The following is a 17739-nucleotide window of genomic DNA, read 5'->3' as shown; positions in this document are numbered from 1 at the left end:
AAAGTAGATTGTTTGGCTTAAATTTGGAGAAAATTTTGGAGAGCTTGATACTGATGTTGTAACACCCCGTATTTTAAGATATTAAATAAAATATCTTAAAATATGATTTAAGACCTAATAATAAGGCAAAAGAATAAATATGAATATAAATATTCATTTATTAAGGAGCTTTTATAGTTTTAGTTTAATAAAAGTTCAAATAAACCTTAAACTTTAGAATAACGAAAATAGGGTCAAACGAACTCCGTTTTGGTCGATTCAAAAACCAGAACGCTTATCTCGAAGTCCTCTAGCTATCCTCCGAATTTCATAATTTTTGGACTTCTTTAAGAACAAAAAACACCTGCGAAAAATACTGCCTCTGTTTTGGACGAAAATTGATATATAACATTTGTGGGCCCATTTCTATTTTTTAAAAACCCAGCCAACCCTTGTGAGACTCAGCCCACACGTTAACAGCCCAGCCCGTGAACCCAGCCCAGCTTACATGTCCAACCCAATTTTTTTTAAAAAAAAAAGAAAAGAAAAAAAAGAGAAGAGAACACGTTGAACCATTGAACCAAGGCCAAGTGCAACTCCCCCAAACAAATATCTCCATCTCAACTTGCTGCCCAAGGAATTGCATCCCAACCTTTGATCCTTCTTGCTCCCCAAGCTGAATTCCAGCCATTAGATGAGATCAAAAGGAGTTGATCTTGGCCGTCCAATTCAGTATAAAAGGAACCCATCCCCTTCACAAATCGCATACCTCTCTTCTTCAATTCTCTCAAACTCTTTTGGTTGTCCTCTGTTTCTAGGAGTTCTTTCTCTTCCTCTTCGGTAAGTCTCTCTCTCTCTTGTCTCTATCAAAGAACAAGAGAGGAGGTTCTAGGATATGTGGGTGTGTGTGTGTCCGGTGGGTTAAAAAGAAAAGAAGAAAAGAAAACCCAAAAGAAAAGTAGAAGAAACAGTATGGTGTGTTTGGCAAATAAATTTTGAAAACAAAATATGATTTTGATTTTACTTTTTTTCCAAAATAAATCATATTTTATTCAACTTTTTCAAAAACAAATCATATTTTATTCAATTTTTTCTAAACAAATCACATTTTATTCAACTTTTTCTGAAAAGTCAAACCTCAAAATTCACAAACAGAATAAAAATTCAATTCTGATTTCAAAAATTCAACACCCAAATACATCATGACCAAAACCTAAATTAAACAATTCCGCCGGGACACTTGGTCCAACAAAATTACAAAAGTCAGCATCCGCAACGTGGGGGATATATAGTAATAACTCCAAGTCCACAATGGAATTAAACGTAGAGGATCAGATGCCCGGTCCCACAACATGTTACCCAACCCTTCTCCCTGCCTTTTGCACCGGATACTGCCACGTTTACGTTACTGGAAATTTACCCTAATACCCATCCCAAAATACAGTCCTTGGATTGTCACAGAACATTAGGAAGGTTACCCACAGTCATTTTGTACATCGCACAACCAACATGTTCTAGTTCATATCTCCTGTATTGGACGCTCGGCGCATGCATCATGCTCAAACTTTGTTTGTTTTTGAAAGAAAAGGTTTTTTTTTTTTTTTTTTTTTTGACATTTTTTTATCGGTTGAAAATTGCTTTTGACGTTAGATTCATATGAAAAATTATTAACAGCAGTGGGTGGCGGATTCCGACAGACGGTGAACTCGAGCGACCTCCAACGGCAATAGAGAATGAAGTGCAAAAGAGAATGCATGCAAGAATAATAAACTCAAATTTAAAAAATGATTTACAATTTTAGAAAGGGAAAACCATTTTATATAAATTAAAGAAGGCTTTACTGGTCAACTAAAAATGTTTTCGATTTGAACACAATTTTCAATTGTATCAAACATCCAAAACGTTCTCTATAAAATATTTTATGTCGAAATAAACGAAACCCAAATATCTCTATTGAAGCATGTTGTTCAGCTGCTGGAGTACAAGTTCAGTCATTGGAGCTCACCTTTTTTTTTTTTTCTTTTTTCTTTTTTCTTTTCTTTTATTTTCTTTTAGCAAAACATTATATTCATTAATAATCGTCGACAGATAGCCTATTACTCTCCTAATACAATATCATAGATAGATTTCAGTATCTCATCTAACTACACTTGATCTATGACATGTGTAGTTGCTATTTTAGCTAATTCATATGCAGCAGAATTAGCTTTCCCTTTTCACATAATAAATTTGCCAATGTTGTGATGCGGGCTTTCTGATGGAATTGATGAATAATGGAGATGAATGTAGAAATGAAATGGAAATATGATAGTGAATTCCAATTAATGGTTGGAGATAGACCCCAAGTGAATCCAATTAAGACTGGAATCAAACCACAAGACAAAAGTCTATATCAATTCTTTTCTCTCTTCTCATTAACGACCAAATGGTCTTTAAATAGAAATACAAGTAGATAATACCTAAAGTGATAATGCTTAAAGTTCAAATATTCAAATTCAAATAAGCTCTAATCCTAATAAGTTGGAATTCCATTCCAACTCAACTATTAAACCTATCTAACCCTTTATCCCTATCAATTGATATAGACTTTTGTCTTGTGGTTTGATTCCAGCCTTAATTGGATTCACTTGGGGTCTGTCTCCCGCCATTAATTGGAGTTCACTATCATATTTCCATTCCAACTCAACTATTAAACCTATCTAACCCTTTATCCCTATCATATAATTGCAACTTATTCAAAACATCTCTTATATTATCCACAATATATATGTTCAAATTTACTTCATTATATACTATTTGCTTTCACAGCATTCACAATGTGCATTGAATCTCCCTCAAGTATAATTTCTTATAGTCCCAAGTTGCAATTGAACTTCGTTGCATGTAAAGTAGCCAATGCTTTCGCTACTATTGACTCTATTAATATATTTTTAGTAGTACTTATTGCTTTTTAATACAAAACATTCAGAGTCCTTTACTTAGGGGGCGCAAGATGAGCCCAACCGCTCGTGAATTCAGCTCGGCTCAGTTCGGTTAAACTCAATTTGGTATCGATTCGAATAATAAATGAGCCATTCATAAACACAATCATATGTTCAAATATTAAACAAGACATATTTGTATAAATTCGGCTCGGCTCGACTCGACTCGGATAATTAAGTTTTTATAAACTCATATAACAATTCATTTTTACAATTTTTTTTCATAGTATTTTCATTTTGTAATAAGAACATCTTAAGTAATATGGTAGATATAACTTGAATTATTGTTGTGAGTTTAATTTTATAAATTTGTGTGTACATGAGTGTGTTTGTGAGTATGCGTGGTTATATATATGTGTGTGTGCACGCATGTAGTTTGTATACGTGCATATATAATGAATTTACATATATGTAAATATGTATATATAAACTTGAGATTATATTATTTAATATTCAAGTTAATTTATTTAATTAACTCAAATAATAAAATTTTAACAATATCTAATTAATTAATGATTAGTATGGATTTATGAAAAGGTAAAAAATCATGATATTTACTTTATATAATAAATGAATAAGTTAATTAAGTAACTCCCGATAGATCGAGTTCGACTCGTGTTCGAAATAAAATTAAACGAGTCAAATTAATTTGAACAGAATATCTAGCTGGTTATAAGTTCGACATCAACTCGTGTTCGAAATAAAATTAAATGAGTTAAGTTTAAACATTTAATATTCGACTCAACCCAATTCGAATACAGCCATACGGCTCTACTATAATGCCAATGCCTATGTAACCATTTGTTTTATCTAGTGCAACATGCTACTAAAAAAATGTCTTTTACTAGCGCATACTTTCCAAGCACTCTAAATAAGCGTTGATACGCATTGTTTTTACACGCGTTTTTTCGAATGCCGATAGCTTGTGATTTTAAAGCAAAAGTTGATTTATCAACAAAATTTCTCATAATATATATTTTTGAAAAAAAAAGAAACGAAGGAAATTAAAGAAACTTAAATCAAATGGTAGTCAATTAGGTTTAGATTATTTTAATCAATGGGGACGTAGCTCAATTGGTAGAGCCTCTACTTAGAGCTGGGTAGAAGGAACGGGGATCGATACCTCGCGTCTCCAATCTCCATACCCTTTTTTCTATTCTAAATATTAGAATGCATGTGGAGATCATGAAGCTAAATCTTGGTCAAAGAAAAGCACATGCCCTGGACTCATATAATAATGTCATATATTTATTTATTAATTCATTTGCAGCAAAATTAAAATAAATATACAAAATGCGATGTAATAAACATATTGGTAAGGCCAGTCTTCATTCATCTGGTCATCCCTGACACTTGGTCCAAATTATTGCCTTCAAGCAATATTAGAGGTAAAGTTGAAGTTGGCGCAGGTTGTTTGCCGGAAAAGTAGTGAGGAGCTGAAGCCAAGCCTCGATTTGGCTAAATCAAACTGCAGAAGATTGTCCTCTATTTGATGCCCTCCAATCACAATCGAAGTCCTTGGGTTTGAGCCTCCATCCACGAACCCCAAACACACCACATCGTTGCTAACCTGGACCATCGAGTTTGCGCCAAATATCGCCCAGTGCACGCGTTTCCTTTGCAGAACAAGATCAATCTGGGGCACTGCCGGCCCAACGCGTGTGCTACGGATGTTTTTCGAGCTAAAGCACGCCCCGAAGGGTGCCACCGACGCCACTCTAGTGACATTTGCGAGCGCTTTCACGAAAGCTTCAATGACAGCCTTATAGATTGTGGTCTCCATGACGGTATAGCGATTAACGGAGCTGATTTTCGTTCCACCAAAGCCTTTTTTGTCAATGGACAACAATGTTGCATTTAATGGGACAGATTTTCCGTTGATTTTGATGGATTTTACGCCAATGAAGTATTCCGATGAAGGGTCACCTATTTGGTAAGCTGAGGCTGTACTTACGGGGTTGAAGATTAGCGGGGTGTAGATAAGAGACTTAGAGACATCGATATTTGGAAGCATAACATATGGCCCATCGCCGAAGAATATGACACCATTGGATCGTGTTGAAGAACTCAAGCAAATGGCAAACTTTCTACGGAAGCGAAAAGCGGCAGAGAATTGGGAAGGAAGCGAAACTCCAATCCTTCCAAGGCCAGCCATACCCTTAACACCGCTAGCAAGGCGGTCTAGGATAAATGTGGCGCCACAAGCGAAGGCGAGCTTGGGCACTGAAACCACCCTGCCGGGGTTAGACCCATCAGTGGATTGGATGGAAGCAACATCTATAGCAAGCTCACCGTTTGTGGCAGTGCCTATCACGGTGTTATCTGGGTAGACATTGCACGTGTGGTTGTTGCAGCGTGGCTTAGGGCCAAAGGGGCAGTCTTGACACAAAATAGTAGCCTTAGCAAGTAAGCATTGGGCTGAGCCGCAAAGGGCAGGTTGGTAGGTGGATGAGACATAGCCCTGTTCACAGTCTACCCAAAGGAATTGGCCACCAAGGTCAATGGTTAGTTTGACGGGGACAAGAGGGGTCCTCTGGTTTAGTTGGGCAAGATATTGTAGAGTTGAGGCATCCTTGGAGACAGGAAGAACAAGAGCTTTGGGATGGAAGGATGTTGTGGCTATGGTTATGGAGGAGGAGAGGAGGAAAAGGAAGGAACAAAAGAGAAGGAAATGAAATGAGGAAGCCATTGATGATTGAAAAGAAATTGAGTTTTGTGTGTGGGGGAAGTAGTGCATGGGATCGCAGTGAACTTTATATATATAGGTGGTGTTGGAATTTCTTTAATATTTGTTTCACGTTGCTTTACATAATTTTAGGTTAATACAATTTTTGTCACGTCACGTGTACAAAAAGACTGAAAACTCTTACAAAATGTTCCATCACCACTGCACTTTCATTGTTTTTTTTCTTTTCCTTTCTTTCTCTATTTATTGTTTTGTTTTAAGGGATATATTTATATGACAGAAATATACACTTAATAATATTTTAGAACTCTTACGTAGCTTTTCATACACACAATAAAAATTCTATTAATTAGTTCTTTTTATGGTAGATGGATAAAGGGACAATTTTTTTATAAATATATGAAGTATGTGGATGAAAATTTATTGCTTTTAAAAAGAGTAATACTTTATATCAGAGGTGAATTAATCACGTCAACAAAGAAAAATAATGATGTGGTATATAATTTTAATCAATTTTTACTTAAAAAATAAAAAGATAATTGTAACCAACACACGTTACCACTGTGCTAAAATAAAAATTTGTTATATAACGTTACTCCTTAAACAATTAAGTATGTCATGGGTTGGTCATTGGTGGGTGGTAAAGATAGATCGAGAATATGGTTTTTTATTTTATTTGAAGTGGATGGGTTTTTTTGACCCATCAAGAGCTGTATATACGATGTGGGTATGTCATCCCGTTGATGGGTCAAAGTCTTCCACCTCGGGAACGGAACGAGTTTATACATGAAATTGCAAGTCGTTTGTTATTTATTAATTCTTTTTTTAACCAAATGTGTGAACAGGATGCATATGAATAAGTAAAACTATTAAAATTAATTTCAAAAGCCAATGATATAGATAAAAAGAAGTATATATATAATATACATGAAACATATAAATCTGTCTTATAGCATGATATACAATCACACACAAAGCCACCCATATATATATATATATATATATATATATATATATATATATATATATATATATATATATATATATATATATACATATGAAGACTTCTTCTTCTTTTCTTTTTTCTTTTTTAAAAAAATTAATAATAATAATATTTCAAATTTTATTGAATTGATAAAGATATTGCAAATTATTCTAATAAAACTAATGGTCTGTTTAGGTTTACGATTTCAAAAAGTACAATTTAAAATAACGAATTTAAAATTTAGGCGATTTGAAAAAATGATTTTTAAAAACGTAGTTAAGCGTTTGACAAAATCGCAGTTTAACCTTTAAAATCTCAAATTAGCCTTTAAAATTATGCGTTTTTAAAAAAGCATTATCTTCTTACCTACAATTTAAAAAAAAAAAAACAGATTTTTTGTGTTTTCAAATCGCAATTTTAAAAAAAGCAGTTCCCAAACGATTTTTATTCTGCGATTTGGTTTAAAATTACACTTATTGTCTCCGAAATTGCAATCACAAACGCACCCTAAGTTACAAATACAATTAGGGATGTCTTCTATTTATGCTTGATGTATGACTTGTTTAACAGCTGCTTGGGTTAAACTATGGGTAGCAAAAACCTTTTGTACATTTACAAAATAAATCACTTTAGCTTTGTAAGTTCTTATATAGCTTTGTTTATTTATTTTAAATGTTTATGATTTTATGAGTTTAAAAGTATTCTAATGTTTTCGTGTTTTATGATGTTTTTTTTAACAGGGCATTCCAAGTGGCGTATTTAAGTAATAAATCACGCCGTTGTAATGCCCGAGTAAAAATAAATATTTTTATAAAGCGCCGTTATAATGCTTGAGTAAAAAGTTCATATTTTACAAAAACGTTGTTACGCCGCCCTAATATTTTAAAGTATTTTAGGCGTTATTGATACTAATACCGTTATTCTGCCCAGATTTTATAAGAATAAAATAAGGTTATAATTTTATTAACTTGTTTTGAAACATAAAACTTATTTTATATATATATATATATATATATATATATATATATATATATATATGTTTTTTAATGTTAAAGCTTTTATAATAACATTTTAACTAAAATTAGTTTGTTTGGGATATGAAGTGTTGAACTAATGATTAGGTGATTCAAGAGAGTTACTGTTTTTTGGGGGGAATTTTATGTGGTTTAGGCCAAATGAGTTCTTATTGAAATTCCTAAAATGTTAACGATTTAGTCTATTAAGTAGTAATGTTGATAGGTAGTATAATTTGGAGATCTATAGTTGTATGTTATAGGATATCTTAGTTTAAGTTTTAGGCTTCAAATCTTATAATATTTCTCTAAACTTCTTCTTGCAATTTATCTAGGTAGAAAGTAGCTAAAATACTACTTAGAAAATATTAGGCAAGGGAAACACTCTCTCAAAACCCCGGCGAAGTTTTAATAGAATTTTTTTAAAAAGAAAAAGTCGGAGATTTTCTAAACTCTTTCAACTCTTTTAATATTACTTGTATTTTTATATTACCATTATAATAATGCTCTTGTCATATGATGTGATTGAAATCTCATGTAATCATACTTGGTTTATATTTGATACATGTGCACCATATGAATAAAGTTGGTAAAATCATAGTTCCCAAAGTATGTGCACCATATTAATAAAGTTGATGATATCATAGTATATGTGTTACATGTGCACCATATGAGTAAAGGTTAATGATATCACAGTATATATTACATGTGCATATAGTTTTACCCCCGCGGTACCATGTCATAGACGATCCGGATCATGTATGTGTTATGTGTTATGTGAGTAGCATGGCAACCACACGGAAGGACAAAAGTGTGGGCTATCGGCCGGATGACCTTCACCTAGGGAAGTTCCCAGCCCGTTACAACTCTCCCCTGTGACGACAGGATGAGCCCATAGTTATCCTTTGGGACGAGCCAAACGTGCGCCGCTCATGGTTAAAAGCGGAATTGGGCCAAGAGAGGTTAAAACTTACACGTTATATAAATGATACATGCATTTGATCTAATTATATTTTATTTAACTGTTTCTTTATTTGTAGAAGCATTTGAACTCTACTTAGAATTCCTGAAAAGAAAATTACACTTTTATTGTTGTATTTTTCTTACTGAGTTGTCAAACTCACCCCTTTTTCCCCCCAATCTTTTTAGATGACACTGTAGACCGGAGTCTTTTCTTTATGGATGGTATAGACCCCACCTCTAAGAGCAATATATCGATAAAGATCGACCTAACTTTTGTATTGTGCATATTTTTTTGAAATTCCTAAAAATATGATGTAATAACTAAAGAACTACTATATATATTCATATAATGAAATATAGCCATGTGCTATTCCTGAAAAAATGTGTGCATGCTTTAAATTATAGGGATGTTTTATAGCTCAAGTTTGCATTCCCCTTATATCCCAAAACAGGGGCGTGACAGATGCTCTAAAATAGGAGTATACACTGTGAAGACATAAGTAGCTTTAGGAAATGTAGGAAACCATTCAAATCTCCAAATAAGAATCATCATTGCAACCAACAAAATGTAACTACCCTTTATCTAATACACTAAAATCTCATGCATTTAAGTACAAGATACACGAATGTTTATAAATTATGGTGCTGCAAGAGCATTGTTTTGTTGGATTTTTTCTTGCTTATTTTTTCCGGATTTGAACAATTGGTGTGTTATATTATAGGGGTGAGTCACAACTAGGCCTATTATGGAAAATGTCAATGAGTCACATAACAAGCCAGCAACACCATCTACAAATGTTGAAACCCCCTCGCCTTCCTTGCAAACAGAATTTGATCCAAAAAAAAAAATCAGAAGCTGTGAATTAGTCAGTTGTATGGTCGCACTATACAAAAATGGAACTAATTGACAAGGAAAACCCTAAGGTAACATGGAATTATTGCAATAGGATCTTAGGGTGTCACTGAAAAAATGGCACTTCAGCTTTGATGACCCACCTTACCTCTAACTGTCCAATCTCTTCACTTAGAAAACCAGGAAAATCCATTGTATCCAAAGGTCAAACTCTGTTGCAACAGCCATTTAAGAAAATGTTAGAGAGCGGTTGTAGCAATACCAACCAACTGGAATTTGTGAAGTATGATCCGATTAAAGTAAATAAGTTGATTGTTCAATATTTCATGAAGGAGGAGTTGCCTTTTAGACATGTGGAGAGTGGTGGGTTTAGACAATTGATGAATGGAGTTGAACTAAAGTTCAATTTACCATGTCGCATTACTCTACAAAAAGATTGCATGAAACTATATGAAGAAAAAAAAATTTAATTTGAAGGCTTTTTTTGAGGGGTAAAAGAATTTGCATCACTACTGATATATGGACATCTCTTCAAAATTTGAACTACATGGTTGTTACCGCTAGTTACATAGATTCTGATTGGAGAATGCATAAGAAAATAATCAAGTTTAACATAATTTCAAGTCATAGGGGTGAAAATATTGGAAGAATGTTGGAGAATACATTGATAGAATGGGAGATTAAATCATTGTTCACTATTACAACTGATAATGCTACAATCAATTATGTGACGATTGATTATATGAGAATGAAGTTGAAGGACAAGAGAGATACTATTTTAGAAGGTAAATTCCTTCACATGTGGTGTACCGCTCATATATTAAATCTTGTTGTAAATGAATGCTTGAAAGGATTGGGTGATTGTGTTTCTAATATTAGGAACGCAGTTGATAATAGCTTAAAATTGCTTATTTTCCCTATTAAAATAAGTATTGTCATACTTTATTAGGATTCAATTCTTGCATTTTACATTTAATTGTGAAATATTATTTAATTATTAATCTTGAGCTTAAATGATATATTAATGCAAGAATTTGTACTTTGTAGGAATCACAAAAGAAATAAAAAGAAAGAGGAGTTCCTATTTAATTAAAAGAAGTCCTTGAAAAAGAAGACAAGAAGTGGACCCACAAGAGAACTCTTACTTGTGTGAAGAGTGAAGACTCCTACTTGCATAAAAGGTGCAATGTAATCAGTGATCCCAAAAAAAAAAAAAAACTTTGAATAAAGAAAAAAAAGATCTGGATCAAACAAGGCTGCACACACGATAATGGAGGGAAAAATAAGAGGATGATATGTTTTTCTTCTCTATAAAAGGAGCACAGCTCTAGAAGAAAAAAAAATGACGTTCAACATTTTATCAACTTTTCTTTGTTTTTATTTTCTTCTCAGTTTATTTTATTTTACTAGCATGATATATATGACTTTGATGATGAAATATATTTTCGTAGTCATGAGTAGCTAAATCTCTAGGTAAGGCTAGGGATGAAACTTTTAATGAAATTATAGTATTTATTCTCCACCTCTTCTATGGTTTTTAATGTATAATCTTTTTAATTCATTGCATTATTTATTTTAGAAAAGTGTTTTTGTTTTGTAAAATTCCTTGATTCATTGTTAACTACGGGTACAATGAATACTTGAAATTCCCTGCAAATCAAATAACCAATTTTGCGTAACGAAATCAATCAATTTTTAAGATTAATCTTTTAATGATATTTTCTCTTTATGATCACTGCTCTATTTTTCGATTGGGTGCACTCCTTAGCTGCCTCTCAATTGAGTTATAAATTGAGTTGAAGAATAAATATTATGGTTTTGTTAAAAGTAAAACCCTAATGCCTTAGCATTTTATTTTAATTATTTTTTCCTTATATCTTTTATTGTATTTTATAAAAATTATTCAACCAAATCAATTGTCACAGATTTTTCCTAATCTTATTTTGTTAGTGTTCTTTGTTCTCCAAACCCCTGTGGTTCGACACTCAAACTCTTGAGAATTTACTACTTTGCGACAACCTGCACTTGGGATTGCACACTTAAGTTGTCAATAGTAGTGAAATTTGTGAGGTGTTCACCGCAGAGAATGACAAGGTTTAAAGAATGTATAAAGTGTGAAAAAATTCAATGTACGAAGACGGTGTCTCTAGATGTTCAAACAAGATGAAATTCTACATACTTAATGTTGAGTGCGGCTGAGAAGTACCAAAAAGCTTTTACTCGACTTAGGGAGGAAGATGGTAATCCTTTTGTTGTTCCTAGTTATACTGAGTGGGAAAATGCTAGGGAATTTGTAAAGTTTTTTAAGCCTTTTTATGAAGCCACATTGAAGTTTTATAATTCAACTCATGTCACCTCCAACTCATATTTCATTCAACTTTGTATTATTCAAAAGACATTGGCTGATGGGTGTATGAGTTCTAAACATATCCTTAGTATAGTGAGTTGGAAAATGAAAAAGAAGTATGAAAAAGTCTTGGGGGACTATGGATAAGATTAACTTGTTGTATGTCGCTCATGATCTTGACCAGCGTACTAAATTAAAGGCGTTACAATATTACTTGGTAAAATGTAGTGGCCTTAAGTGGGCGGAACAAATCGAGACAAATGTGAAAGAACTCTTGAACCGTTTGTGGGAGCAGTACAATAAGTTATGTGGAGTGCCTTTGTCTTGCTCAGATGCGGGTGTGGAAAGTTCAACTGTTACTTCTATAGATGTTAGTGGTGATAACATTGAGGATACACTTACAGAGACGGAACATTGGATTCAATTCACCCAATACATTGCAGAAGTGATCAACAACTTGGAGTGTATGAAGGAGGTGGATTGTTATCTTTTGGATGGGTGTGAAGCAACAACAAAAGATTTTGACATTTTACTTTGGTGGAAGGTAGTTAATGCACCCAAATATCCAATCCTCGCAGATATAGCCCGCGATATATTGGCCATTCCTATTTCTACAGTTGCATCTGAGTTCGCATTTAGCAACAGAGGATGTATATTGGATCCCTTTAGGAGTTCATTATCTCTATTGACAATTGAGGCATTGATTTGCACACAAGACTAGTTAAAGAGCAATGAAGACTTGGAGAATGAGAATATTATTGAAATCTTTGATGAGCATGGTAAATGGTTATAAATTCATTTTAGTTTTCATTATTATTAATTCATTTTAGTTATTTATTTATTTAACTCATTATCCTTCTTTCTTTCTTTCTTTCTTTCTTCTTCTTCTTCTTCTTTTATTTTTTTTTATTTTTTTTTATTGTAATTATAGATGATTGAGAACAGAGCTACAGAAAGCCAGAAACCGGACCATGCTTGGATATGTTTAATATGTATATGAACTTTTGGTTATGAACTTTTTTAATATGTTTATCTTTTGGTTATGAACTTTATTAATATGTTTATGGACTTTTGGGTTTGAACTTTTTTAATATGTTTATAAACTTTTGGGTTTTTAATATTTAATTATGTATGGATGTGGGCATAATGTATGTGTCCTAGCATACGGCCAAACAGGATGGCACAAATGAGAAACCATGAATTATTTGTTACAGTAATTGAAATTTGGATTTACTTTGTTACTGCATTCATGTGGTTGAATGATGATGGGCTAAAATGAATTCACAAGATGGCACAAATGAGAAACCAAGAAATCTTTGTTATAGTAATTAAAATTTATTGATTGAATTAGGCCTGATACCTTAAAAGTTGAGCTAAAACATTTAAATAAAGCCCAAAAAAGTTTAAATGAAGTCTAAAAAAATAGGCCCAAAAAGTAATTTTTTTTTTTTTTAAAAAAAAAATGCTACCCAGTCCGGATAACGGGGTACTCGTTATTGAAATTCAATAACCGGGGACCCCGGAGCCGGTTCCCGGTTATTACTCAATAACCAGGAACCAACTTCGGGTTTACACCCCTAGTGTTAGACACATACGTCCACCACTCTGAATAGCTCCTTGGACTACATTATGTCTCATTAACTTGATTGCTTACAATATATAGGTCCTTATTTATAGTTGAATAAGTCGACTTACACGAGTAAACCTAAATCAACTTATACAAGGAAACACAAATCGACCTAAACTAAGAAATATAAATATTAGAATATATTCAAAGAAAATATTCAGAATATATTCTAACAATATGGATGAAGAAAAATTTGTACCACATTGGCTTGAAAATGTAGCGACACATCCCCAACAACACAATATTGTCTGCTTTTGACTCCCACGAACTAGACTTCATAGGAGGTTACTCATCCTGGTACTATTCTCGTATAAGCACGCTTAACTACGAAGTTATGATGGATTCATGGCCATTACGGCTTTAAAACGTGTTGTGTCAAGAAGGGTGCGAATATACATATAAGCACATCATCATTCTTATACACAGACGATGTGAAACGTCATAATCACCGCCTCTTGGGACCCAGTGTCCTCGCTGGCGACCCTCATGGAATCACCTCATTCTTAGTGTCCGAACGAGTACCCCCTGGCGACCCTCATGGGCTTATGCACGCTCCCTTCATCTCAGGCTGGGTAATGGCTCTAATACCATTTGTAACAACCCACCCCTAAAGGCACAACATTGTCCGCTTTTGGCTCCCCCGAACCAGACTTTTCAGGAGGCCACTCATCCTGGTACTACTTTCGTATAAACATGCTTAACTGCGAAGTTGTGATGGGTTCATGACCATCACGGTTTTAAAACGCGTTGTATTAAGAATGGTACAAATATACATATAAGCACATCCTCATTCTCATATCCAGGTGACGTGGAACGTCACAGAAAAAATGAAGCCAACACCTTTATAAGTTATCTTCCTCATTATAACTATAACTTGAGTGATGAAGAAGAGGGCTAGTTGCCTAGTGGCGGCAACGCCACCCACAACACAGACAATGGGCTTTCGTTGCACTTTGCATGAACGCATCAGTGCGAGGAGCCTTAAATTATTTTGGAAATTTTGATTGACTTATGATAAAATACTTCAATTGATATTTGATCAATCAAACTAGAAGTTTCGAGTGGCTAATCAAAATCAATCTAGTTGTTGGAGGGTGTTCAATGGCTCATTAGGTTAAGGATGAAAATGCGGGCGGATAATTACCGCCCGTATCAGCTATACGCGGATTCAGATGCGGTTAACAAAAACCACTATCCACATATGCGAATAACGGTTTTATAGAATGCGGATGCAATTAATAACCTATAAAGGTGTTATAGTCACTATAACTATAACTTGATGCGGTTAATAACCTATAATTAAATTGAATTCACTAAAACGACGTCGTTTTGGATTTGGTAAGTTTATGATCTTTAGGTTATGTTAGGTTTTTTTCACTATCATCTCAAATACCCCATTGCATTTACTCTTCTTCTTTTTTTAATTTTTTTTTCTTTGGTAATCCAAATCACAATTACTAAATCGTGAATTGAATAACAAGTTAAATCTTAATTTATTTAAACTTACATATAGTAATAACTGCATTATTTAGTCTTGCATATAGATTTCGATAGTAATCCAAAACGGCCATTACATCATATGTAGATAGCGAATAATATCTGCAATATCTGCGTGGATAGCAGATAATAATCATATATTGCGGATGCAGATATCTAAAAATGATAATCGTGTTTTGCGAATGCGGATATTGCTAATAACCACATCCATATTTTCACCCCTAATTTAAAGTCAAAAAGCTTTGGCATGTCCAATTTCATTCTCTCTTGGTTTTCTTTTAGGGAAAACACGAGAGGTGAAGGGAGTGTCTCCAAAACCTTTTGGGTACGTAGAGAAGTTCTGTCTCTAATAAAAGGAGAAAAGGTGGCTATCACGGTAGCAGATCAGGAAATTGAAAAGCTAGAACGAAAGGGAGCCAGATGCCTTGTGGGATGTATAATCGCGAAAAAGCAAATAAACATGGACGCATTAAGATCTCTGATGACCAACCTGTGGAAAGTAAAGGGGAGAGTTGTGTTTAAGGAACTACAGGAAAACATGGGGTTGTTCGAATTCTCAGAGGGGGATGTTCAGAGGAGGTTGTTGGATGGGAGGCCATGGCTTTTTGACCGTAGCCTTATTGTGTTGCAAGACTTTGATGGCACAACACAACCAGGACAACTGTGTTTTGACCAAACATTTTTTTAGGTCCATGCACATGACATGTTGTTAGTGTATGAACAGGGATGTAGGCTATAACATTGGGGCATCATTGAGGAAGGTGGAGGAGGTTGATGTGAATGGTGAAGGGATAGGGTGGGGGAGGTTTTTGAGGATCAAAGTCCTCCATTGGTAATCAAAACCTTTGGAAAGAGGAAGAGCTCTCAAATTAAGAGGGAAAAGACTACGGATTTCCTTCAAATATGAGAAACTCCCCCGGTTTTGCTGTTGGTGTGGAAGAAATTGTTAGAGAAGACAAAGCGGTGGAATCCCAGTCTAGCTAGGCAGCAAACAAAGAGGGAGACTGAAGCGTGGGATGAGGCACCCAAAGAGTACCAAGAACTCGTGATGAATATGGGTGACCAAAAGCTTGCACCCAATTTGCCTTATGTGAAGTCTTTGTCTCTTGGATGGTTTAAGCCATTTTAAGATGCAGTTTCTGAGAATCAAGAATTTAGCAAGCAAGGGATGCGTTCAAAGCCTACATGGACAACAATGTACAAGAAACAACATAAAAAGGATATTGCCTCTAAAGTTGTGAAGAAGATATGCAACATGACCAAGTAGCCTTATTCAAGGTCTATTGTTGGTACTACCCTGGAAGTCATACAAAAGAGCAAACTGATCGAGAAGCCAAAAGTCAGAGATGCTGCACGTGAAGTTCCTCTTAGTGAGATCAAAGAGCCTCGAGAGAGTTTGGAAGTAATTGACAAGGAACATGTGGAAGAAGAGATGTTGTTCTACAATGGCTGATTTTTATTTTTATTTTTATTTTTTTTATTTTCAGATTTCGTCCTTAAGGACAAGGGCGTTTTCCAGAGTCTTTCTACATTTAGGATTTAATGTCCAATATTCTCTACCTAATTCATGATAGGATCCCCCATAATATTCCCATGATATTTTCTGTAATAATTATTATAATTATAATGATTGCATATTATAATTGCAATCTCGTTATTTTATGCATTGTATTCTATAATAATTATTTCCTAGAATAAGATGCAACATTCTCTATAAAATGATGTAGAGATGCCGTATGCAATTCAATCGATGAAAGTTTATTCATAAACTACATGTTTGTCAAGAGATCCAAGTTCGCCATAAGAACATAACCCTTCAAAACCAGCTTACAATGAGAGGATGCTCAAGAGCTTATATGCACATAGTTAAAATTGTACATAATCCATGTGGGACACAAGGATTGTAGCATACCACCACGCTCTGCAACCGACATTTACGACGGCCTACTCTATCGACACTGATCCGATGGTAATCATTTCTGTTTTAGCAGTTCTACTCTTTTATCAGTATTCAATGACTTAATACTATGCTCATATATAGTATATCAAGACATTTTAATCTGGCATATAGGTCGCTCTCTCTATGACTGGACCACAAAACCGCAACCCATTCGATCTCATACTCGAACTAATTCGATCACATACTCGACTTAGTGGCTAACTCTGATACCAAATGATATATACTGTTGGGGATAAAATTAACACCAAAGACATGTGGGCCTAAGGTAGTATCGGGGGCCGAGCCCATCAGGTCGGCCCAGCAAGATTAGACCCAATTTATAAGACCATTCGTTATCTCCAAAAAGACGTATATCTCGAGTATATCAAGATAGACTTTTATCCCATCCAATATGGGATAAGGAACCTAATAGAATGACATTAGCTAAAGAAAGTGTCATATCCAGTTTGGACTCTACTACCCAATTTGAATTCTATGAAGATAAGACTTAAGACCATGTGATCTAGGACTCAGACTCCTAATCAGAAAGATAAAATTAAAGACTATGTGATCTAGGACTCAGACTCCTAATCAGATTATGCTCCAAGTATTTTAGCAGTTTTATAACTGTGAGCCTATAAATAAGACTACTACGCCAGGTATTAAAACAGATTCTCTGAACTCTTGAGATGACTGATATTCTCCAGAAAATAAGTTTGAACTGACTTAGGCATCGGAGTGGGGGTCCGGTCGGCACCCCCGACGAGCCGTTTGTTATTTTGCAGATTACGAGGAGAACGAACATCGAGGAAGGCAACGAATCACAAGGCAACACGTCACCGTACCGGAAACTGTACCAACAGTTTGGC

General features: G+C 34.4%; 1 protein-coding gene across 1 annotated transcript; it reads right to left on the bottom strand.

The window, feature by feature from the left end:
- Positions 1-4267: 4267 nt before the first annotated feature.
- On the bottom strand, positions 4268-5672 carry LOC133858916 (probable aspartic proteinase GIP2). Its single transcript, XM_062294366.1, has one exon. The coding sequence runs from the start codon at positions 5647-5649 to the stop codon at positions 4333-4335; it is 1317 nt and encodes a 438-aa protein (XP_062150350.1). The 5' UTR covers positions 5650-5672; the 3' UTR covers positions 4268-4332.
- Between the last annotated feature and the right edge of the window lie 12067 nt (positions 5673-17739).

Source organism: Alnus glutinosa, chromosome 1 (genome assembly GCF_958979055.1).
Source record: "Alnus glutinosa chromosome 1, dhAlnGlut1.1, whole genome shotgun sequence".
In the NCBI taxonomy this organism is placed as follows: domain Eukaryota; kingdom Viridiplantae; phylum Streptophyta; class Magnoliopsida; order Fagales; family Betulaceae; genus Alnus; species Alnus glutinosa.
This window is presented reverse-complemented; position numbering and strand designations above follow the sequence as displayed.

Bases quoted from the DNA above. Each gene is read 5' to 3' on its own strand.
- LOC133858916 (XM_062294366.1), bottom strand. From the start codon at position 5,649: ATGGCTTCCTCATTTCATTTCCTTCTCTTTTGTTCCTTCCTTTTCCTC.